At 38.3% G+C, this 25,105-nt stretch overlaps 1 protein-coding gene across 1 annotated transcript; it reads left to right on the forward strand.

The window, feature by feature from the left end:
- The first annotated feature begins 3,064 nt into the window (after nt 1-3,064).
- Nucleotides 3,065-24,783, forward strand: TMEM170B (transmembrane protein 170B). The gene is made up of 3 exons (XM_027745040.2): nt 3,065-3,589; nt 11,195-11,365; nt 15,698-24,783. Exons 1-3 carry the CDS (start codon nt 3,493-3,495, stop codon nt 15,826-15,828), a joined length of 399 nt encoding a protein of 132 aa, XP_027600841.1. The 5' UTR covers nt 3,065-3,492; the 3' UTR covers nt 15,829-24,783.
- Nucleotides 24,784-25,105: the final 322 nt, after the last annotated feature.

Here is a 25,105-nt window from a genome sequence, read left to right on the forward strand (position 1 = left end):
TGCTTGCCTTGCTCAAGCATCCTTATTTTACACCCCCTGTAGTTCGCAGTTTCAGCAGCAACCCTAGCCTTGCTGGGGATCCCTTGACATCATTGCTGTTGCTCTGTACATTGCTGCCTACAGAGCTCATAATAATCCCTGCAGAGAGCTAATAAGCTCAGGACTTCTGTGGCAACACCTCCCAAGTGAGAGGTCTTTGCTGAGAACAAAGAGTTGGCTTCAATTCCCTGCTCGTATGAAGCTACAGTTTGGAGGATTTAATTTCTGTTCTTTCTGCTGCTTCATTAAAGGCACTCTATTCCTCCAGCATGATTTCCTCCCAGTATTGAGCTACTGCGAAATGTCACTGCCATGTACCACCCTTTTTTTTTTTTAAAGTCAATCCTTTAACAATATCTTCCTCAATGATACAATTAGCCTTGTTTTCACATGACAAATGTGTATTCAAATTTGTATTCAGCTCACCCACTAGATGATGGAATGAGGACTAAGTTGAATAAATGAGATGAATTATGGCCCCCTGTAAGATGAGTCTCTGCCCGTTCATCATTTCTACACTGCCAACAGAGCTTGTCCAAGTGTGTTGGTGGTGTTTGATCAGAAAATGTTCAATTAATTTAAACGTTGTATGACTGAGGTTTGACAACCCTTTTTAGCCTCTTAGGTGGAGTTGCAGTGGAAGCTGCCTTGCAGTTTTGGTGGATCTCTCTTGGGAAGGAAGCCGGTTTGTTATCCTAGGACTTTGGAAGCTCTGTGTTCCTGCAGCCTCTGCACTGCTGCAGAATGATCAGCCCTCCCTGGGGGAGGCTCAAGAGATTTCAAAAGTCTCTAGGGAGAGAGCATCTGCACAACTTTGAAGGATGCTTCCCAGCAAATATTGCAAGAGTCTGCAGGCTACAGCATTACTCACTTGACCTCTAAGTGAATGAGTTTTCTGTACCTCGATGGTAAAACATTGTGAAAGGTGTTTTAGAAAGTTCTGGACACAAGTGATTCAAAGCCAGTATTTCCAATGCATTCTTCCTTGTACGGAATAAAAAAAATCATCAATATGCACCGGGCACCAATGCAACATTATATACAGATATATGCATGTTTCCATACATGCCTCTGGCCTATCAAATTGTCTTGCTGACATCTCTCAGTAGGTTACCACAGGACTTATGAACTAAAATGGTCACCAAATGTTAGTTTTCCTTTTATCTGTAAGTTTGACTACACCACAGTGTCCTGTAGAATATGCTTGTTCTTGGGTCATTGGTCTACAATACAAACAAACTTAGGGTTGGGGATTTTTTTAAGGACATTTAAAAATGTTTGTTTTCTCAAAGTTCAGCATGCTGAAGTTAAAAAGAATAAACCATAATAACTGTTTCTAAATATTTCATTGTATGTTTCACATTCAAACCTAAATAATATGCTATTTTCTCACTGAGCCTGACTTAAAGTATGGAATAATTCTGCCGTAAAAATTAATGACTACTGCATAAGAAAGGGAACTATTTTCTGTAAGGCCTGGATGATACAACTGTAAGGTGGTGGGATTACAAGAAGAGGGGGAGAGAGGACCCTGATCGTCGAACAGGGTCCTGGCCTGACAGCTGAGTTCTTTCTCCAACACAGTGATTCTGTGCTTAATCAGTCAAACCCAGAGCCCTCTAGGGAGCTGGTCCCTGTGAGTTTCTCATTGTCTGGCTTGATACCTACTTGCAGAAATGCCAAGCATTGTCAGCTGCAAACAAAGGGCTTTGGGAGCACTGCTGAACCAGATATCCTACCAATAGTCTATCTGGAAAAAAAAAAAATCCAGTCATTGGTATCAAGCAGGATAGTAGTTGATTTATCTCTTGTGGCTCTTCATCTATAAATTGCATCTATACAAGATACATATAAATTGCAAATATATATATTTAGATATAGAAAAAATATAATATATATATAGATATTGTATATTTTATATATAGAAATGTAAATATATATTTTATATAGATATAAATTGCGCCTATAAATTAGTTACGTTACCTCTCCAACCCCTTTCATCAAGGATGGTGACAAAAATGATGTTTATGAAGTACTATAGCAAGCACTGCTGAAGAAAGGCCAGTGAAGAACTATGCACTCTAAATACGGCCTAGGGACGCATATTTAAGAATGGATGGGAGGGAAGATTGCTGGCTTTTACATGGTTAAGCACCGTGCCTCCCGTGCTTCGAGAGAAGCCGCGTCCAGCTGAAAGACTGTGTTCTCTTATTATATAAAGCAAAGGAACAGACTAAAGCATGGTTACGGAATCAAGATTCGCTCATGATTTCTGACGTTTTCTAACTTTTGATGGCTTTGATTTGCAGCCACGCTGACTGTGGAGCTCTAAGGTTCTAAGGGACAGGCAGGAAGGTTACGCAGCGTTGCCTGGATGTTGCATCTGGATGACAGCTTCTCCGCTGCAACCCGTGCTGTCACCTCAGCTCCGGCAGCTCCGGCCTTCCCGAGCAACATTCATCCTGTGTGCACCGCTTTCTTCGTCCTGTCCCGTTCTGCCCCAGTGGGGCTGTATCCTCAGATCCCGCCGAGCCAACCACGGAGGTGCTCTCGTCCGCGCTCTCTGGAGCTCCGTGTGCTAATGCTGTGTGCTGCAAGGTGAGAACACTTCTGTTTTCAGAATTCAGATCCTTCATTGTACTCTTCTCCGATGTTTAAACACACGCAAGGGCATAAACTTTAATACCAACTTTAATACCGGGTAGCGTTATCATTTTATTTTTCCCTTTCGATATATATATATAGATTTATGTATATGTATCTGAATGCATATAGATTTTATTTAACATACTTCTTCCCAACGCAAGTTTCCTTGAGCGTCGACAACAGCCCCAGGCTTTCCCGCTCTCCTTGAGTCAAATTATGACTCCGAATCCTGGTTCTCCGTTTGGTGGGAGGAGCGCGCGCCCCCCCGGCCCCTCCCGCCGCGCCTGCGCGGGGCCGCCCTCCCGCTGCCTCCGCTCCCGAGCCTCAACTCCCGCTCCCGCTTCCTCCGCTCCTTCCCCCTTCCCTCCGGCCGCCGTTGGCGTCTGGCACCGGGATCCTCCGCGCTGCCGCTGCTGCATGGAGCCGCCCGCCTGAGAGCCGCCCCGCCCCGCCCCGCCTCGCCTCGCCCCGCCCTCTCTCCAGGTGATGCCGGTGACCAGGGTGACGATGCCGCCGGCGAGGCGACGGCGGCCGCTGCTGATGGAGGAGGAGGAGGCGGCGGCGGGGGCGATGGGCTCAGCCGCCCTACCCTGCCCCTGAGCGGCGGGGAAGCGCCAGCGGCCAGCTCCCCCCATCCCCCAGGATCGCTCGGCTCCCCCCCGGCCACCGTCTCCCCCTCTCCGTCCTCGATGTCTCCTCCGCGGCGCGGAGACCCCTTCGCCGCCTCCCCGCCCTCTCGCTCCTCACCGCCGCATCCCTCCCGCCCCGCGGTCCGGCGGCTGCCGGACCCCGCCCGGCGGCGGCACCATGAAGGTGGAAGCGGGGGACAACTCCATGATCAACCTGTCGGTGCAGCAAGTGCTGAGCCTGTGGGCTCACGGCACCGTCCTCCGCAACCTGACGGGTACCGGGGCAGTGCGGGTGCAAGGGTGCGTTGGGCGGGCGGGTGGGTGGGCGAGCGGCGCCGCCGGCGCGGTGGCCGCTCCGGGGCTGGTGCACAATGGAGGGCGTGGGGCTGGCGGTGGCGGTGGTCTCCCTGTGTGCTGCATCAGGGGAGGGCTGGTGTTTGTGTTCCCGAGTCCCTGCGTGTCGTGCCTTCGTGTGTGCTCTGTGAGCAGGTATACAGCGTGTGTGTGCGCGTCTGCTTGGGCGAGGGGTTGGTGTGCGCCCAGAGAAGCGAGAGGAATCTGCGTGTGTTAGGTGTTGAGAAGACCGGTGAGTGTGCCCGGTGTCTGGTATGCCTGCATGAGTAAAGGAGATGAGCGTGTATGTAATCAAAGAAGGCTAATGATATAGGGGGTGTGTATGCGAGTGAATCGATGGGTACCTGTGCGTGAGTGAAGGCTTGTAGAAAGTGTGTGAGTCTATAAATATGTATGGAAGTCTAGAGTATGTTTGTGGGGGTGGTTGGGTTTTTTTCCTTGTGGATATATGCTCATTGGCATTTGACAGAAAGCTTTAAAAAACAACCAAAAAACTCATAAAAATGAATGTGAAGAAATCAGAGACTTCCTCCACCTCCACACACCTTGAATATACCTGTGGACAATGAGGGCTGTGGGAGTGAATGAGGTGGCAGATATTTTCTGACAAATAAACATAATCTTAAGCATCAAGGGTTCTTAAAGACTTACCTGTTAAAAAAAAATTCTGTGAACCAAAGTAGAGTCAGGCCCTCATCTTCTGTTAGGAGAGGGGAGATTTAGCTGGCTTTGGCAAGAACTGGCTTTTTTTCTGCTCATTCTCATGCTGCAAAATGTGTGTGCACTACTGTGAGAGCCAAGGCATACAGTGGAGAGTAGTATCTTCTGATTTTTTATTCTGTCTAGCATAAGCTTCCAGCTCTGAATAAGCAGGGATTTGGTATCAATAGCAGAGACGTAACTGAGTAAATTCTTTCTGCTTGGTATACGGGTATGTTAAGTGGTGACAGAGTAGTGGAAAATTTTGAGTAAAGGGTCTATGTTTTAAATATTTATGAAAATATTCTCATATTTATGAGTGTTGTGTCATCTTTTTTGCACTCTGTAGTAATGATGGATAGATTTATTCTTCTTTTTTCTTTATCTATTAAAGGTGGAAGAACTATGATGAAAATAGAGGTGTAGCTGAAGTTGAAGCTGTAGCAAACAGAAAACGATCATTTAGGGGTTTATTATCTTTTTTGTTCTTTTAACTTTCAGAATTCTTTTTTTATTTATTTGATCTGTGAACTTTTTAACGTGTGTCTGATGATTAAAGTGTCCAGGGATTAGTGTGGCGACACACTAATACAACTCACTTTCTGAGTAGTTATTTTTGCATACCTGCTCTAAAAATATATCTTGTACTCTTAAAGGAAAAATTTCACAATGGATTTAACTTTTCTTTGTGCCAGACATCCTTGATAAAGTTTTTCCTATTAGACCATTATGCAACATGGGCGTTACTACAAAATTCAGTGCTGAGAGTTAAAAAAGCAAAACGGCTTGTTTCTCAGTGCTTTTGCAATATAATGAGGGGTTGCATAAGATATATTTAATGTGGAATGTTATTTCTGTTTAATTTAAAGAATATAAAAAATAATTTTTATCCATCATAGTATTGTTGGAGAATATGTCACTGTCATCTGAAGTTGCACTACAGATTTGGAATTGGTGCTTAAATGCAGGTTCTTCTTCTAGCCATAACCTATTGACCTGAATGTTCTTATGCACTGTTAACAGTCCGTGACTTTCACTGGATTTAAAATCTTCTATATAACATAGAATATATATTGATTTAATAATTTATATTAGCAGAAAGCTGAATAACTTATATAAACCCTTCCTAACTACTTATCAAAGTAAACTTTGTTTAAAATCAGAAATTCTGCTGTTTTCCCTGCTAAAAAAATAGATGTGTGAATGAGTTTGTCTTATTTGACTACTTAATTCATTCCCTTTTGCATCTCTGTAAAGTATAAGAAGAAACTTCTCCAGAGTACTGGAAAAAGAAATTCATTAATATACAGTGTTTCAGGAATATTCAAGACTGCCTTGTGTTTACTTTTGGACTTAAAGTTGTGGTCTGGACTGGGCTTTTTAAATTGCACAAGTAAAAACTTATCTTCTATAGGTAAACCACGTTGATCATGTTTGTGCAAACAAGTTGCAAAATTTTATCAGCACCCTTCTTAAAAATATTTTCTGAAAATTTCAACAGGGACCTGATATGAAATCCAGGAATGCTTCAAACCCTAACAGTTTGATTTTGGTAGGCTCTTTTTCCCCTTAGTTAGAAGCTGAAAGATTATTTTTATACCGCATATCTAATTTAAGTTCAACATAGAAAAAAAGAAATCCTGTCTTTCATATAAGGCCTCAAATACCCCGGAGACCACAGGCAATTTCATTCCTGCCACATACACATTATACATCACACCCTGTGACAGCTGAAGCTGCGAACATTGTTCCTTGAGCCTAGACCCACCACCATAATGCACTTGCTTCCTATCTTCGTGCCCTGTCTTGGGAGGAGTAACCATGGGAGAGGTGGCTTTTACCTCATTCTGTGTTACCTTCTCCAGTACATCCCAAGAACACCTCCTTTATATGAACTGGTTGTGTTTTAGAGTTAGTGGTAGATCAGGGTTTACTAGATCAAGTTAGATAGTAGCTGAATTCAAGTTAGTAGCTGAATTTGAACTAAAAAAAAAAAAATAAAATCCTCCTTTGAGTATCCAGTAAAATAATTTTTTTTTTAATGCTACTTCTGTAACCAAGAACATGGCAGTATTTCTAATAGAAGCTGCTAAGTTCCATCCTGTACTCATTTGTCCCCAATTCTCTGGATTGTCTTTGTCCCATATCCTGTTACTTGAGAGAACTAACCTGTAATTTAAGATTTAAATGCTCTTCAGCAAAGTACTCCTCTTCCACTTAAAGCAGCAAAAGCATTAGCATCTCCAAACAACAACTGACTGTATAGTTCTGTTAACTTTGAAATTACCAGTTAATGCACTAATTAAGTAGAGAACTTGGTGCTGAAGAAAAAAATGTAGCACAGAAAGAGCTGAGTTACTGTTGCAGGTATAATATACTATCACTTCAACTGAGTGCTTTGAATTAATAAGTCTACAGGAATATAACATTATTGTTTTTTTAATTCAAAATGTAACATGCACTACCTTATTGACTTAAATTTGTATTTTTTTATTCATAGCATAGCATATTTACTGCTTGACTTAACTCTGTAGCTAATCATAATAGGCTGGGTATGTGGCTTAGAATTGAGAGATACTTTGTTTTGGAGTAATCACTTTTGATTTATGAAATGTTATAGGCAATCATTATTCATCTGGCAAAACAAGCTAAGAACTAGAGGAAAAGCACTGAAGATGAAGGACTGAGGAGGTACTCCGTATTTACTGAAGCTGAGTAGCAGTAGGACAGCATGTTTATATAGATAATATTTGAAAATGCTAGCATTTATCTATTTTGAGTTGACTTTGCATTTTTATTTGTGTAAGTTGAAGCTGTTGATGGAACGTAACTTCAAGTGTTGATAAATTGAAAGTGATATGAATGGTATCCTAAACAGTAACATACTTTAAAGACTTTTTCTAAAGTTTAAGGCTGTGTATGCCTACACTAATGTATGTGTAATGTGTATCTATAGAGCATAAGCATGATGTATGTGTGATAGGCATCTGATATGTATACATGTTGAAATTAACAAAGTAGTACTCGAAAACTGCTGTGATTGGACATCAATTGCAAGTTATTTGAGTCTTGCAGCTTTTCTGGTAGAAAAAAAATCCCCACCAGAGGCAAACCAGCGGAAAGGAATATAAACTGAAAACAAGATTTAAGGTAGTGTTTAAATGCTAAGAAATTTAAGTAAACCTGAAAAACAGATCTCAACTGTTTTCTTAGAAAAGCTGTGACATCTGTGCAATAGATTGAATGTCACTGTGCTTGTGAGCTTGTAAATACTGGGCATTTTCTACTTCCCTGTGTTTCTTTAGGAACTGTGGAGTTTTGATACACGTATGACAAGTTTTGGTGACTTAAAGCAATTTGGATACACTGAAAGTAAGCTCCGAAACTTTTCTAGGGTTAAGCAAAGGAAGTTTTGAAATTTTTTTAAAATTTAATACTTTTCATGTCTCTTTAAGGAAGCTCTGTGAGAGCCCGACTAAATAAGCTGAGGGTAGGTTAGTATTTGAAGCTCTCTGCCAGATACAGCTAAATCATTACCACCACAAAAGCAAAGTACTCTATATGTGCAGCTCATGTTGTCAAAAGAGCAAACTAGTATAGCTACACAAAGACTGAAATTCAACTGCGCTTTCTTTTTACCAAGGTAACAAAGATGATTGTCTACATAAGTTTATGCTGCTTAAAGTATCAGTCAGTATATAGGACATAAATAAATGTGCCAGCATATTCTTAAGACACTTCAGTCTCATTCCCTCTTCCCTGTAGATACTGAAAGTCAATTCAACAGTTAAACTACTCAGTTATTTTTGAACAAGTGAAGTCTTGACCATTTGTTTTCAGAGGTCCACATTCTGTTTCTCTGCCTTATAGTGGCATCTCTCGATGTTACCCCCAACCCATTCTTTGTGTCTTTCAGTGTTACTCTAACACACTTCTTTTGAGAGTCGTCTCTCGTCATGATTCAGGGGTTGCATGATTATAGAACATGAAATATATAATTCTCTGCCCTCAACGTGTCAGGATAAGAATGTCTACGTTGTCCTCTAGATTTACGGATCTCGAAGTCTCCTCTAGTTTGTTTAAAAGATTGGCTTTCCCCTTACTTTGTTCATCCATGTTAAACAACTTACTCAGCTTCATCACTCGCTCAATTAATGAGCTGAAGTAAATGAGTGTGTTGAAGTAGCAGGCATAAAAAGAGTAAATAAAGGAGAATAAGAAAGGATAATTCTTCCTGCCTTTCCCAGAGATGGTGCTCAAAAGCTATTTGTCTTGTTTCAGCTCCTAAGACATAGGTGATATTTTAATGAAGGAAGGTCATATTTAACAAAGCTGCAGCTGCATTTTTGTCAAACAAGGAATATTTTTGGATATTCTCTAATTTCCTTTTCAATGCATTCAGTACGTGTGTCGCTTTTAAGTAGTAGGAGAAGAAAGTGTGTACCAAAGAACTCAATTTTGTATTCCTTTAGCCAACAGGACGTTTGGTGCTGGTTCTTTTCTCATGCCTTCTGCCCTAAATATAAGTGAGGGCTGATGCTAATTTTCCTAGAACCTTATTTGGAATGTATATAAGACCAAAGATAGTTGCTCATTATGGAGCTATTTTGTTGTGTAAGGGTTTGTAAATATTTTTGGTTTCTTAGCTACAGGAGAGTAGTTAACCTTCCCATAAGCTTTCATTTTCTTCTAAAAATACCATCATCCTAGTAAGTCTTCGTAAGACTGGAAATAATTTGGTTTTTTCTACCTGGTGAGGCTTGACAATGACCACAAACGCTGATTTCCTAAAAGGTGATGCAGTGCCTAGCAAACCCTGTGAAAATTACAGGGTATAACAGTGTTTGTGGTAGAGTCAGATTCAAATAGACTTTCTCGATCTGGTTTAGTTTGGTTCTAAGGTTTTATTTCCCCCCCTGGCAGGGCTACTGGGTTCTGTATTGGTAGATTCTTTGGCTAATCTTCTTGCTTATGTGCTTCCACTAGAATAAAACAGTGGGAACACCCAAGCTGTGCTAGTAATGGACAAGGCCTGTTAGGACTGCAGGGGAAATTTGCCTCCCAAACTATCCGTGACCACAGCAGATTAGATCAGCAGTCAATCTTTCTTAATGTTAGTGAGGGGGTTTGTCATCTGTGGAATGACTACTTGACATTCTTGCCACTTGTCACAGTAGCTTCTGAGAGTAATGAGACATTTAGTAGAACAGTACCATAGTCTTTACCCTTTTGCAAAGATTTTTGAGACCCAGCTTGGGGCCAGGGGCGAAGGGGGGTGGAGGTTCTGAGGAGAGCTGCTTCGAGCCACTCTCAGTATATGTGCGCGTGTATCTAGGCACTCAAAAAGAGAAGTTACACCTGGAACTATAGCTGAAGTTTTAATTGAATGTAGATTTACCACCCACTTTCCTTGCTGCTCTCTTAAAAGAGCCTTTTGGTTATCACAGTTTAGAGGAGTTGTACATCTTTGGGCATAGTTTTGCCTTTTGTACCTGTGTGAAAGGAGAAGAAGGGTTGAGTCTATTCTCAAAGAACTGCTAAATGAAAAGGCTTAAACTCTGTATTTGTGCTATGGATATACATACACTACTGACATTGGACTCATAGGACTGTGGTTGTGTAGCAGCCATTCTTTCTCAGCGTCTTTTCATGGTATGTTTTGTGCTGCTCAGGATTTTTGTTAGCTAGTTGGTTTGTATTTTTACTTGAATAGCTGATGTGAGTCAAGCTGCTTTATTACAGACTCACCTCATAAACGATAAGTATTCTGCTGTTGTAAGGAAGCTGGTCTTTGTTCTTTTTATGAGGGGGAACTGCAACAGAAACTCTGAACTAATGACAGTGTCTTGGTGTTATGTCCATCGGGAATATGTACCCCAATTTGCTGAATTCTGTGATGATATATACCTACTGTAGTTGACTTAAAGGGGATTTTTTTCTTTTATTTACCCACCCTTTTGATTTATAGTGAAAGTTTTTAGAAAATTACCACTAAGTGAGAAAGGTTCTTTAATTATTGTGTAGCTTCATTGATGGTTCTAGCTCTTTTCTTTGAAGGTGATCATCATGTCTGCCATTCTTCAAAGAAATGTTTGTACTCCACACATTCTCAGATCTCTTGTCCTTGTTTAGTAATTTAAATAATAGTGCCTACCTCTCTCTGAAGTTCTGTGCTAAGCAATTGGAAACAAGGAGTTAGATATTTTAGAATTTCTTTTTAAAATTGTGGTGTTTTTACTTGCGCCTTTGAAGCTAATTTGATGGAATGCTCTATTACAGCTCCTGGGTAGATAAACTGAAGTATTTAATCTCAGTTTTCCCATTTGATGTTACCTGATGCTGTCTCTTATTGATGGAGTTAGGGGGAGAGGGGGCAACAACAAAAAAAACCCCACCAAAATATAAGTTCACCATCAAAACAAACCCAAACCCCCAAAACATTCTTGACTTTTTCCTCACTCAGTCTTTTTGTCAGGGAATATTTCATTCTGCAGCAGTAGTTACAATACCTGTTAAGAAATTGCAATTAACACTGTTTAAAGAAACCATTAAAGGAATTATGACTTCCTGTAAAAATACACCTGAATTAAGATTTTTGCCAGAATCCTTTTTATAATTTTTATCATAGTAGTTATTCCTTTATGGTAGACTGCTAAAAGTGGGAAAGTGTCTTGAGTGTATGCTGATGGTGTCACATGTATTACTTTTAAGATGGAAACCAGTATTGCTTTTCTCTTACTGTTGATTGTATGCGATGTTTTAAAGTTTCTTGCTTATAAAGTTCTTGTTTAAAAAATATTAACCCTTTATTGACTGCTTTCTTTCAGAGATGTGGTACTGGGTTTTCCTCTGGGCTCTCTTCTCCTCTCTCTTTGTCCATGGTGCTGTGGGAGTATTAATGTTTGTGATGCTGCAGAGGCATAGGCAGGGGAGGCTGATCTCTGTCATTGTGGTCAGCATTGGATTTCTGGGTTCTATAACTGGAGCCATGATAACCAGTAAGTCTGCCTTTTGCTTTGTTTGGGCTTTTTTGTTGGGTTCTTTTTTCTTTCTTATTTTGCATATAACTTCTAAAAAGAAAAAAATGGTTTTTTAAGTGACTTACTAATTGTTTATTAAGGATTTCCTCCCCGTCCCCCCAAAAAAAATTAGTCTGTGCTGATGTTCTAGGTAAAATGATGTTTGCCAGGCCATCTGTTACAGAGTTTCTTATGGTGTTAGCCTAATGCCTACCACTCAAGATACTTTTTTTTTTTTTTTTTTTGTTTTGTTTCTTGGTATTGTATCCACAGATAAGATGCAACCCTTTTTCTGTTAAAGCTATTAAAACCTATATTCATGATTAGAACACTGCAGAAAGTGGGAGTATTTTATGTAGTAAAGTGCAGAAGCGTTACACCTGACCGAATGTGACACATGACCAGTGTTGCCAAGAATGTTTTGAGGAAATGCTGTTTAGCTGTTTTAATCTAGAGTTATTGGTGTCAGATGCTGCTTTTCCATTTTTCCTAAGAAATTCTGTTGTCTGTGTCAGTACTGCCATAAAACCCTTAGGACACTTTATTCAGTCTTTGGCTTTCTCATATCTAGCTACGTTTATCTAACTTATAGACTACAGTAGCTTTCCCAAGCAACTAGGAGCGTGGTGAGTTTTCTGTTGCAGGGGAAATAGTGAATATTATTTTTTACAGGAAAGAAACATGTGCTTCATTGTGTGAAACAATGCTGGTAAGGTTTCAACATTCAAATCAATGTATTGAATGGTGCCTATGTTTACTGAGCAATAGTTTTTGCCCAAAGATCTTCAGTGTTGTTGACCAGATGGCCTAACTTGAAAGGCCTTCGGGGGTAAGGAACTGTAAATCTAGAAACATCATTTACTCTGTAGGCAAACCTTCCTGCCTTTCATTCCTATTTCCCGATGTATTGGCCAGGTCATCTGAATAGTGCTATCACTTCAACTTTGGACAGATTCATGGATAATTTGTGACAGATTATTTCTTATTGCTACTGAAAATCCTTCTTGCCTGTTGGTTTTTAAGGTTAAATAAAAATGCAAATTTCCTAAGAAGCTTCATTAAGACTTTCCTCAAAGGGTTGTGTTAATTGCTATATATTTCTCAGCCTAGAATTTCTACCCTTCAACATAGTATAGTTCAGCATAACTCTACTTTTTGTGTTTTTTTTTTTTTTTTGCTAAGATGAGGTGGAACTAGGTGAGTGCCTATGATTAAAATGGCAGTGGCCTGTTACAGGGTCAGCCATGCATGGGCATTTCTGAAGAACTGAAATTAGGAAACATGATGTTAGAATATCCAAGCTGAGACTTTCGCAGCTTTCTGTGGTGGGGAAGGTTCAGGATCAGTGTTTCTCAAATGGAAGCACTTTGCGTCTTTTATCTGTGCATAAAAAGAGGAGCAACAGAGTTGTATTTTTGGCATCCAGTTTCTCAGGTCAAAACATTTAGCAAGTAAGCAGTCCTGTTTCCATGCAAATGCATCTGAGAATTTCTCTAAGCTTAGACTGTAGACTTGTACTATTCCCAAAGGTTTTGCATGGAGCACTGCAGCTTGGTTAGCCAAATACTTTTACTCTCAGGTATTTCTTGTTTCTGGCCAAAATAGGGTTGTTTCATTCTGGAAGAAATTCTTTGGAGAGCTTCTGTGAAGACAAATTATGGTGATCAAATACTAAAGGGGATTTTTCATAGCTATTGTGTTGCAAACTCTGAGATGCAAGTTGAAGTATTAGTTGTTTGGATATGCCTTGTCCAAACAAGGCTTAAGAAATTGAAATAGCAAACTGACATCAACTCCTACTTTGTATTTCCAGTCTTCTGTGTTGTTCATGTAGGTGAATGAAGGCAATATAGATTATTAAATAATGCAAGTTTAGTTTTGCTCAGGTAGATCTTTCCAACTTTCTGGGGTCTTCTGGGGGTCTCTTTACCAGCATACAGAAAAGCAGGAAACTCCTTCGTTTCTAAGTTTTAAAAAAAGCATGGAATTTGATGGTTATTAAAAAAGGTATTAAAAATTTACTAAATAGCAGGAGATACATTAAAAAACCAACCTCCAATCAAGAAAACCCACCACAAAACTCAACAAAACCAAGAAAAAAAACCAAAAAACCCACGACAACCAAAAACTCTTCCCAAGCCAACTAAGAACAGATAATATCAGGCAGCTTAAGGCAAGGATTTTAGCTGTATGCCATCCAGAAGCGTTTGTTCTTCTTCCTCTCCCCCAGCACAGTCCTTTTTGGTGACGTATTCTAATTTTGCTTATTGGCAGCCTATTGTAGCGTACTTTGGCACTGTACCAACTGGGTTGGTGCTGGGTTATGCATTACAGGTTGTATTACACACTGTTATTTGAGTAATAATACATAATTAGCAAACTACCAGATTTTTTTATTGTTTTATTATGGATATTTTCCAGAATATCTCAGTGTTTTCTCAAGAAGCCCAACATTTCTGTTATTGATTAACTAATAGCGCCAAATTCTACTATGCACATTTGGCCAATTTGAATTCACTTTGAGAATTCAACCACAAAAATAATTTTCGTGTCAGTAGTCTAAAGGATCTCTTTTGTTTTTTGACAGCAGCTAGCCAAGGAACAAATGAAAAAGCTTATGCAAGGCAGTTGAGTGAAATACCATAAGGCAGGCTTTCTGGTGAGATATTTCTGACAAAATATACTTTATAGAATATGTTTGAGGTTTTTTAAAAAACAACAATAAAAAATAAATTAACCCAAAACTTACCTAACAGTCTCATTAATAGTGTTTGTAAGTACTGTTATGGCCACAATTATTAGTGAATTCTGCTCTTCCTAAAAATTTTGTAAAAATGAGGTGTTCCTTTTTGAAGACGTCAGATGATGCAGATACAGCTTGTACTTTCAGAAAATCTGTTGGGACTCAGAATATTTCTATGATGCTACTGGGTTTTTGATCACTTCAACAGACTATTCCTGTTAGTGACTGTGCAGAACAAAAAACAAATTCAATTATTGTAAAAAATTGTATTGGCTTTTCAGTTTTCTTTGAGCCTTAAAAAGCCTCTATGATCTCTGAAAGCATGTAGTTATGACTAGATAGCATCTGATACCATGCACACTGAAGGCCTACTACTAAGTTTTGGGTTTGGTTTTCAGGAAAAAGTTATTAATTCTGAAATAAAAGATAGTAATGTTTGACCTTCAGAGAAGAAAATAAGCACTGTATAGACAATATTAGTTCAGAAAGTATTAAATGAAAGCTTAATTCTAGGTAAACTTCTGAGGTTTGGATTGAGTACATTATTTTACCTATGGACACAGCTGTATACAAGCGAGTATTTCTTTTTTTGAGTAAACATTTTGCCATCCTTAAAAGACTCAGAAATTTGAGCAGAAAATATCACTTATCATTAGCATTTTTTGTTGCGTTTTTTTTTTTAATTGATACAAGGACTCATCTTTCTCAGCCACTTGCTCTGTGACATCCCTTTGCTCTGTGACTTTTGTTCTTCAAACGCACATGATAGTTTTGGTATGTGAAAGACAGTAGAGGGGAGTTAATAACATCTGACTTTGTTTACAGTGTTAGTAGCATCTGGCTTTGTTTTTGATTGATCCTGGCCGTTTGGTATTATACTTTAAATGTGAATTTGTACAGAACTGTACAAAAATATGGTCTCTTGCTTTGTAGTGTGTTATAGCTCAAAATCTAATTGTATTGGTTAGAAATTTCCTCTCATACACTTCATGGATAACACTGCAGTACTTTGATCTTTTTCGTGTTTTGCTTGATTTGCTAAACAGTTGTTAACAGTTGAGTCTTTAAGACAAAACTAAACTGACGTAATATGACCAGGTTAGTCAACTGAAATATTAAATGAAGCTGATAAATGTGTGTTTACAATTATTTTGTAAATGCTAACAGCTGTATTGTTGTTGTCTTCTCCCTGCCTATACAAACAGTATTAAATCACACTTTGGACTTGATCAATTTTTAGAGGATTGTTTTGCTACTTTTCAGACTGGCACAAGGCAAAAATGTAAAAAGAAACATTTGAATATGTTTACAAGGAAACAACTAATTCAATTTTCTTAAATCAGACTGATGAGGAAAAGTTTTTCTGGTTCAGTTGGGAAAATCATTCCTGAAGGACATACATAACTAGAAAAACACAAGCAAGGCTGATAATTGTGTAATGCCATGAAGTAATAAAGTGTTTGGTAACATTTTATAAATAGCTGATGCATAGAGACAGTAAATAATTTGTCATATTTCAACCTTGGCTTTTTCTGTGATTTGATAATTGTTTTTCTTGTGATTCTTAGGTGCTGCAGTAGCTGGAATTTACAGAGTAGCAGGGAAGAATATGGCTCCCCTAGAAGCTCTTGTCTTTGGTGTTGGACAGACAGTACTGACATTAATTATCTCATTTTCAAGAATTCTTGCAACGCTTTGAGACTTATGTAGAAGGGGGGAAAATCAACTAGTCTTAAGGAAATCTTTAATATGAGGAGAAGCTTCCTGGAAGTGGATTCATCAGCTTATGAACTTGAATTCTTGTGCAAGAGAAAGGAAGCTATGTGGAAAGTGCACTACAAATCTAGAGGCTCAGTCAAATGAACAGACTGTCCTCTAGTGTTGGAACTGTTGTACTTCTGCACTGCACCTCACGTGCCTCAGTCACAGGCAAGGTGCAATCCTGGTGTGCGGAGTGGAGATGAAGCACCTTGAACAGCTGCCAGTCAGGTTAATGCTTGGTGATGGAATCATTGTTCTTAACATGTAATAAAGTATTAAGGAGTGGTCCTGAAAATTGCTGTATGTGCCAAACTTGGAGTTTAATTCTGAGCAGGTGGCTGGGTAAGTTTTGAAATATGGCAGAGTACTGTGAACATACACAATTCTCTTTGAGCTCTAGTGAAATAGTAAGATAACTGACTTTTGTATTAGCAGAATCTGTTTCAATGCTGAAAGTTCTTGTTCAGCATTCAAAACAACTGTTAGATCTGTTTCAAAATGTGGATGAATTTTGATGGGGCTTAAGAACCACAGCTTTAACAACCCTGATATAATTAGCACTATGTGAAGAATGGCTTATGGCAGTTTTCTGAAGCTTAGCACATTTCTTCGTGACTTTAGCCTGTCAGAAATCAGGAGTTTAAGGAGACTGTATGAAGGTTACTAAGTACAATCTGTTGTGTATGCACAAACAAACCTTAAATTGATGTTTTCCTTGAAATTATTTTTTCTTAAACATACAGATGGTTATCAGCCATTCTGCAAACCTCAGAAAGGATATTTGTTGCAAATAAGCTCCTTATATTTATTTAAGCAGTGATGGGACACTTAACCTTACATATATTCTGTAAAGAACACACAAATATAACAGGCTCTCAGACAATACACCTATGAGGAAAATGGAGAGAGGTAAAAACATGATATACCATTTTTCTACTGAACAAAAATATTAAGTTTAATAAAATAATTGCTATACTCCAAAAATTTGGAAGTGGGGCAGCACTAATGTATTTACTATCTTGTTTCTGAACACTTCAAAACTTTGGAAAGATTAAGATACCTGGAACTTTCAAATACTTAGCTTCCAGTAGTTTGTACTTTTCTAGTTTAAAAGGGACAGTAGTGTTGTGTATGTGGAATGTCTTAAGTGTGTTTTGGAGTAAATAGAAATTTTAGGTCTAATGACTATTTACGAAATACAAAATTTAAAAGACAAAGTTCTATGAGGAATAAGGAATCTTTTACATCTTTCCTCATCTGAATGCTTTTCAGCAGTTGGCTCTGAATACTGAAAGGGAGAGTAAATTGCTCAAAGGTTTTGCTGTTATGATGTCGAAAAGATTTTCCAGGCTGTTGAAAACAGTGGGCACCTACTGCACAGATAAAACAATATGGTTAAAATATAGCTTAAAATGCAGTCATTGCTTAGTGCTTCAAAAATAACAAATTAACCTGTCTGCCTTTATCTTACCCCACATATTTTTTTTAAGTACTAAGAAAGCTAATATTATTTGTTTTCTTTATAAGTATTATTTGTTTTCTTTATTTAAGTCTTGTTTGTAAAATGTACCAGTTATGGGCTTTGCAGGGGACAAGTTAAAATATAGGTTTTTAAACATTTTCAGTGTTATATTTTTGACTTTGAATTGCTTTAAAAATGTGGCTGAATACATATACTCTCATTGTTTTGAATGTCTTCAAAACCTTATTTTTGTAGTTTGTTTTTTTGTCTTGTGGCTTTTACATTCTGCTTATACTTTTTGGCAAACAACCATTGCACTTTAGTAGACAATGAAATTATTACAACTGTAAAAAGCAATTGAAACTTCTCCCCATTGTCTTAAATTGTGAGAAAACTGGTTTCAGGTATTTAAGTCAAATTGAATAATAAAATAATTGAAGATATTTCTCCTAATGTGCCTTGTTACGTATATATTTAGGGGAGAGGATTAAAAAAAACCCTGTTACATCTTCATTCTTGTTCTGTTTTGGTTATTTCAATTTCATTTGGTTGCTTGATACAATGTCTTATTCAACAGACATCAAACATTTTGTTTGACAACCTGGAAATGCTTGTCTGAATCAAAACCAACCATATAATGAAGGACTGTATTCTGTAGTTTAGATTGTCTCCACATTAACTCACACTGAAAAGTCTTCCCAGGTTCCAAATTTCCTTGAACATCTCAACTCGTATTTTTTCTAGAGGCTGTTATGCTGCCAATGATCAATGACTTGCTGTCTTTCACTAGGTTAAACTGCAGCAGACTACTACTAACTGATGAGATACATATACTTTTATTGATGAACTTCATTTTAATTACAGTGCCAATGAAATTGTTGCCATTGTAATTTTCCTTTTTTTGCAGGAGGCATATTTGGAGGTTTTAAGTTACCTTTCTCCAAGTAATTTTCATTTCTTAGATTGTTATAATCACTTTTAAAAACCTGTGTGCTTAGTTGTCTCTGCATTGTATGTCATTATTGCCTGGCAACAAGGGACAGGCAGATAATATAATGCTTAAATGGCTTAACAGAGACAAAGCTTTATTTGACAGAAGTTTGTTTTCAGCTGTTTCTTGTGAGGAATTTATGAGGACAAATAGTTTGTCCATGAAGTATTCTTTGATCATAACATAAACGTACTGCATAATAACTCCAACAGTGAAAGGAAGTATAAGTGGCCTTATGTCTGCAAAACTTCTAAGTTTCATTCCACATCCCTAGAAAGACCATTGTTAAGCCTAAGGTGCTTTAGTCAGTGCAGTTTATGGATATAAGTGTGCATGTGTGTATACATATATATATATATATATGAATGGTGGCTTTGCAGTGTTTTATACCTGACACATACTAACAACTGAAATAACTTTTCCAAGAAACATAAAATTACTTTAGATAACCTTCCCCTCCCCCCTGCCTCGCTTCATTATTCTATGGAGATATCTTGTGTGTGAATGGCACTGACGGTACTCTGGTTCCCTTTGGACAATACAGCGTTGTGCAGATGTCCATATGGGCTGTTTTAGCACTATCTTCAAATAGCCCTGCCTGTCTCTGCGTTGTATCACTAGGCACATTCTGCTTTGTGCAGAACAAATAATGCATCAACACAATTTAGTCTTTGGAAGAGGTGGGAGTACTGAATATGATATTTAATGTGAGAGAGCTTCTACTGCTTTGTTAGAAACTACTGTTAAAGATTTAAACATTCCACACACTTCCAGTTTATCAGTATGATCATAGAATATCAGGTTGAAAGGGACCTCAAAGATAATCTGGTCCAACCTTTCTTGTCGATAGCATGGTCTAGACGAGATAGCCCAACACCCTGTCCAGCCAAATCTTAAAAATGGCCAGTCAATGTTGGGGAATCCAACACTTCCCTGGGGAGATTGTTCCAATAGAATTATTCCAGTCTCCTACTGGAATCTCACAGAGTAACTTGTACCCGTGACCCCTCATCTTTTCCACGTGACTCCTTGTGAAAACATAACTATGCTTCAAAAATTGGAATATGGTGGTAAGTTCCTCCCTAAGCCTTCTTTTCTCAAGGCTGAACCAACCCAGTTCTCTGTCTTTTCTCATATCTCAGGCTTCCCAGGCATCGCTTATCCCTGTGGCCCTTCTCTGGACCCTCTGCAGCCTGTCCATGTAGGCTTTTTGTGTAGCAGAGACCAAAACTGCACACAGTATTCCAGGTGTGGCCTGACAAGCAGCCTGACTAGAGTGGGATAATGATGATTTTATCTCTGTTGGTGATGCCATTGTTGATACAGTCCATCATCCCACTGGCTTTCTTTGCTGAACAGCACACTGCTCACTCATATTGAGCTGCTTGTCCACCAGGACGCCCATGTCCCTTTCCATAGAGCTGCTACTCAGCCATATTGATCCCAGCCTGTGCTGCACTTCTGGATTATGTTTTTCCAGGTGCAAGACCTTACACTTATCCTTGTTGAACTTCATAGGGTTCTTGTTTGCCCATTCTTCCGGCCTACGTACATCTTTCTGCAGGGTGACTCTTGCTTCTAAAATGTCCACTTCCCCACTCAGTTTGATATCATCAGCAAACTTTGTCAGGATATGCTTGATCCCGTGGTCCAGATCACTTATGAAGGCATTGAAGTGTTGGGCCCAGTATCAGTCCCTGGAGGGCCCCACATGTGACAGGTTGCCAGTTTGCAAAGGAACTACTTGCCACCACCCTCAGGGTGCAGCCTGTTGGACGGTTCCTCACCCACTGCACAGGCCTCTCATCTGGACCGTCACACATCAGTTTCTCTAGGAGGATGCTGTAGGAAACCACATCAAAAGCCTTGGAGAAGTCTAGGTAGACAATGTCCATCACTGGTGCTATGTCCACTGAGCAGGTTACTTTGTCATGGAAGGCAGTCAGATTCGTCGAGCACGATTTGCCCTTGGTGAATCCCTACTGGCTCTTCCCAATCATGTGATTCATCTGACCTGTGGTAACCCCCAGAGGATTCATTCCATAACTTTCTTAGGGACTCTAGTAAAGACCGATGGGCCTATAATTTCCTCAATCCTCCTTTAAGCCCTTTTTGTAGATGGGGGCTCAAGCTCCTCTGACAAGTTGCACACCAACTCTTCCTTCACTGTCTGAGAGTGTGGTCTGTGTTTGCATCAACTTGGATTTCTGTGTCCCAGGGCTGGGGGCCTGGCAGTGCTGATAAAGATGGAGGGGAAGGAAGGAAGTGTTGAGAAAATCTCTGCCTTTTCAGTGTTGTTGGTGACTGTTCAACTCTCCTGTTTTAACAGGGTGCTGATATTTTCTTTCTGCTTTCATTTACATACCTGAAGAACCCTTTCTTGGAGTTTTTGACATCTCTGGCCAATTTCAATTCAAGATGAACTTTTGCTTTTCTAACTGTATCTCTTCACACCCTGTCAATGTCCTTATAGTTCTCCATGGCTATTTGTCTGCTTTTCTATCTCTGGTACGCTTCTCTTCAGGCTGTGAGCAGATTCAGAGGTTCACAGTTAACCCAAGGTGGTCTCTTGCTCTGCCTGCTTTCCTGACCTTAAAGGGGTTGAACTGGTGTTATGTTTCCAGGAGACTGTTGTTGAAAAACTCCCAGCACTCACTAGCCCTTTTATCCTCCATGATGACCATGGCATCCCTCTCGACTGAGGTCTGAGCATGCTGAAGTTTGCTCTTCTTAATCTAAAATGTATGTCTTCAGCGTGCTCAGCAGGATCCCAAACTCCACAATACTTTGATTGTGGCAGCCAAGCCTATCACTAAGTGGAATATTACAAAGCAGGTTTTTTTGGTTTATAAGTAGCAAGTCCAGCAGTGTCTCATTCTTGGTTGGCTCATCTAATATTTGTATTCCAAATATGTGCTCTATGTATTCCAGGCACTTGATGGTTAACATGTGAGCTGCTGTATTGTTCTTCCAACAAGTCTCTGGGTATCACTCATAAGAACCAGATTCTGGTGACCCAAAGCTTGCCTAAGTGACCCAAATATTGCTTTGTTGGCCTTATTGTCTTGGTTTGGAGGTCAGTAGCAGATGCCTTCAGTAAGAATCGAGGACAGCCTCTCTGATCTTGACTCAGAGGCATTCCATAAAGCTTCCACAAATACCATGCATATTGGTATACATACAACTTGAGGTGGTTAGTCTTCTGGTTCTCATCTTGGGAATCAGCTAAGGAATATTTGTCGCTGCTCTGATTGGCCTGACCTATTGCCGAGATCAAAAAATTTTGTTTTGACTCAAAAACTGCAGCTCTATTTTAGGAAAAAAATCTTCCAAGTAATTATTGTCATTCATCTTGTGGTAATTTTGATATTATTAAACTAATCTCAGTACTTGAGTAGCGATGATTTGATGTTTGCTGTTAACTTTTTTTTGAAAAAAAACCAATAATTTAACCAGTTTTGAACATTTGACATGGACCAAAGAGAGTAGTCCTGATTTTGTCTAAAATAGCTTTCTATTTTTGAAGTACAATGTTTTTATTATGCTAAGGGAAATAGTATTCCTCCACAACATATTGCATTTTATTATTTGATATTTATTTTGCTTACAATCTGTAGTTGAATGCTGTTGTGTGGGGCTATAAGAACTGATGTAATTGTTATTTTCTGTTTTAATTTATGTATTTCACGCACTAGGCATATTCTAATAATGCCTTTCCTGCATTAAATCTAAATATTTTATCATGAGCACATTAAACTGCATGGTTTTGTACACAGCCATTCCACATCACACCTGTGTAATTCCAGATAAGCAGACACAATAGTATTCCTAGGTGCAACGAAGTGTGGATGAATCAGTTAGGGCCCCCCTCCCAAAAAAATTATGTGACACTAATAAGGCTTAAAAATGCAATTGTAAACATGAAAATTTTTTTAGTTGCTTTTTTGATTTCTAGAAATAGGCTTTTTCATTGTATGTGTATTTCTGTTAAGGGGGAAAATGTGGAGATTGGTTGTTAGATGGCAACTGCAACATAATCTAATTCCAAGCGATTTTAGTTAAAATGAAATTCTGAATTTTGTTCATAAATTATGGTGGAGTACTGCATACATATAAATGCTAGAGCATAACTTTATTTCAAAGTTACCAGATTTTAACATAAAGCTGCATGAGCATATTGATGGGATACCTTTTCAATTATTACTTTTTTTTTTTAACCTCTAAATTGGGAGCAGCCTAAGGTAAAAAGACTGTTTAAATCATCAGCTGTTTCTTCAGAAGGCATAAGTGTTCTTTGTGTACAGGTGAATTTAACAGAGCTGAAAAAGGTCAGTGGGAAAAGCATTCTGTACTTTGTCCCAGGAGTGAAGTCTTTAGCTGGGCTGCATTAGTTTGTATATTTAACTGCACATCCTTTTGGGGAAAATTAAGTTATCATGGAAGGTAGGATTCAACTTGAGTACATATGTTTGATATCTTGTGAGTGTGAAAGATTATGTACTGACAGCACAATGCTAGCCACAGTTGTGCCTGAAGTTGCACTTGAAATCACTTTGTGCATTAATTTAAAATCTAATCACAAAGATATGTTAAAGCCCCTAAAGATGTATTACTGCTTAGAGTATTCTCCCAGTGTAGCAGGTGTAAAAACAATTATGCTCTAAAGCAATGATCTAAAGAAGTATTTTCTTTCAGGAACACACAGTTTTTGCACTGCTAATTGTTCATCTTGTATTTACTGAAGACTTTAGGAAGTTACTACCTGAATTTGACAGAATTTGTGAGTTGTTAAAAGGAATGGATAGCATGTCCTTTTGTGCATCTTGTGTGAACTGAAAAAAAACAACAAGTATAAGGCAAAGTAAATACTGAAGAGATATTTTCAATAAAATAAACAATACTTGGTTGATACAAATGGCATTGATTTTGATTTGAGATCTGACTTTCTAAGTTTACTTGAGATATTTGGTATTTAGTATCACCATTGTAAAATCTGTTTCTGGATTATCCATCATTATAAGGTATATTGATGAAACCATGGGAGCTAAAAATCTAAAAGCTTTTAAAATTACTTGGCTGGAGGTTTTACTTGTTTGAAATGTGCCTAATTTTTATACAGATAATGAAGTTCTGAAGGTCCTTAATATTTTTGGGGTTTTAAGGGATAATCAGGTATCTATGTAACTAAACTTTTGACTGTGACAATATATAGAATAGCACATAATTCTTCAGAAATGCTTACAGAAAGCACTAAGAATAGGTACCTGTTTTACAGTTAGAAAAAGACTACAGTATTTAGCATCTGTATTGATAACTTTAACAGTTGTACTATAAGCTTTACAAATCCAATCAGCATTCTAACCTTTTGCATTTGGCTGAGCAAATAAGGAGAAGAGGAAAACAGGAATTTGAAAAAGTTTAAACACAAAAAAGGTAAAAATATCCATTAGTCCACTGACAAAATTGTGCTCCTTCAGTGTGGTTTTTCATCAAGCGTGACTTAAACAATAGATCATACACAATGCAGCATGGTATCGCCCCATAAGGTGTGGATAGAATGCATTCTTCATATTTGTATTAGAAGTGAATGTTCGTATCTTCATTTTATGAAGTTACCTAAGCTGAAGGGTTGAGACCTATGCATTGTTATGAAGTTCAAAGATAGCAAGAACAGTGATGGAGAAGAGTGATTTAACATGTATTTGATCTATGCTTTGTACAGGATTATATTACACTGTACAAAAGATATTTGTTCTGAGTTGTGGATGTACTGCATGCTCATGTAATAGTTTAGCTTCAATTAAAAAAAAGCGTGACATTTAAGCTGTAAATACTGTACACTATTATCTTTCTTTTTTTAAGCAACTTTTTTATTTCCCTGTTTGTGTACAGTTCTCTATGTACATATAAGAAAACACAACATTTTGAGAAACTTTTGTAGTTAACTTTTGCATTTTAATTCCATTAATTATCTAAATATGACCATTTGTCTATTTAGTTCGAAGTTTTCATTGTATGGTTTCAGGTTCTTTTAAGAACAGCAATAACAGTTGGGCAATTACTTAAAGTAAAACATTTTCCTGCACGATTTCCTCTTCCATGGTTTAGAATGGAGTTACAGTGGAACACTTGTCCAATTGTAAGATTTAAAGGATCTTTATCTTTTTTTTTTCTTTTTCATGGTAGGAAATGTTTTGTAGTGGCTTATATACAGAATTTAGAAGTCAAACACAATTTCTTGTGCTAGTTGATTTGATTAAAAATTTCTATTAAAATATTTCCATAAACTTTCCATAGCTTATTGCATGTTTTTCCAAGTAATCATGAAGTTGTGTGTCAACCTCTGTATGAAATACTCTGATAACAAAAGTTTTACATTTTGTGAACCTGATAGAAATGTACAAATGTACACATAAAATAAAGCTAAAATTGGTAATTAAGCGATGTACTTTCTTCTAGACTATAGTGGTGTGCTCCAGCAATCATCCTAATTGTGATTTATAGACAGAAAAAAACCTTCAGTGGGACCTGTGTTAGCACCACACCAAAGTGTGTTGTGGGCTAGACTTTGATTTCTCCATTATTTTTCACATATTGTTTTATAACCTCTGTTTCTGATTGTTAAACGTTAGCATGTGGGAAAAAAATGCCTAAGCAAATGAAAAATCTATAAATGGCTAGTTACAACAGAAAGTGAGGCAGCTGCTTTTTGTGGTTATAATAAGGATTTGCTTATGGAACTGGATATGTGTAGTTTAGAAA

The sequence above is a fragment of the Pipra filicauda genome, unplaced genomic scaffold (genome assembly GCF_003945595.2).
Source record: "Pipra filicauda isolate LSUMZ 115617 unplaced genomic scaffold, ASM394559v2 scaffold101_size5749837_pilon, whole genome shotgun sequence".
Classification (NCBI taxonomy): Eukaryota; Metazoa; Chordata; class Aves; order Passeriformes; family Pipridae; genus Pipra; species Pipra filicauda.

Coding starts and splice junctions, on each gene's coding strand:
- TMEM170B (XM_027745040.2), top strand. CDS start 3,493: ATGAAGGTGGAAGCGGGGGACAACTCCATGATCAACCTGTCGGTGCAG. Junction 3,590..11,194: donor CGTCCTCCGCAACCTGACGG/GTACCGGGGCAG, acceptor GCTTTCTTTCAG/AGATGTGGTACTGGGTTTTC. Junction 11,366..15,697: donor AACTGGAGCCATGATAACCA/GTAAGTCTGCCT, acceptor TGTGATTCTTAG/GTGCTGCAGTAGCTGGAATT.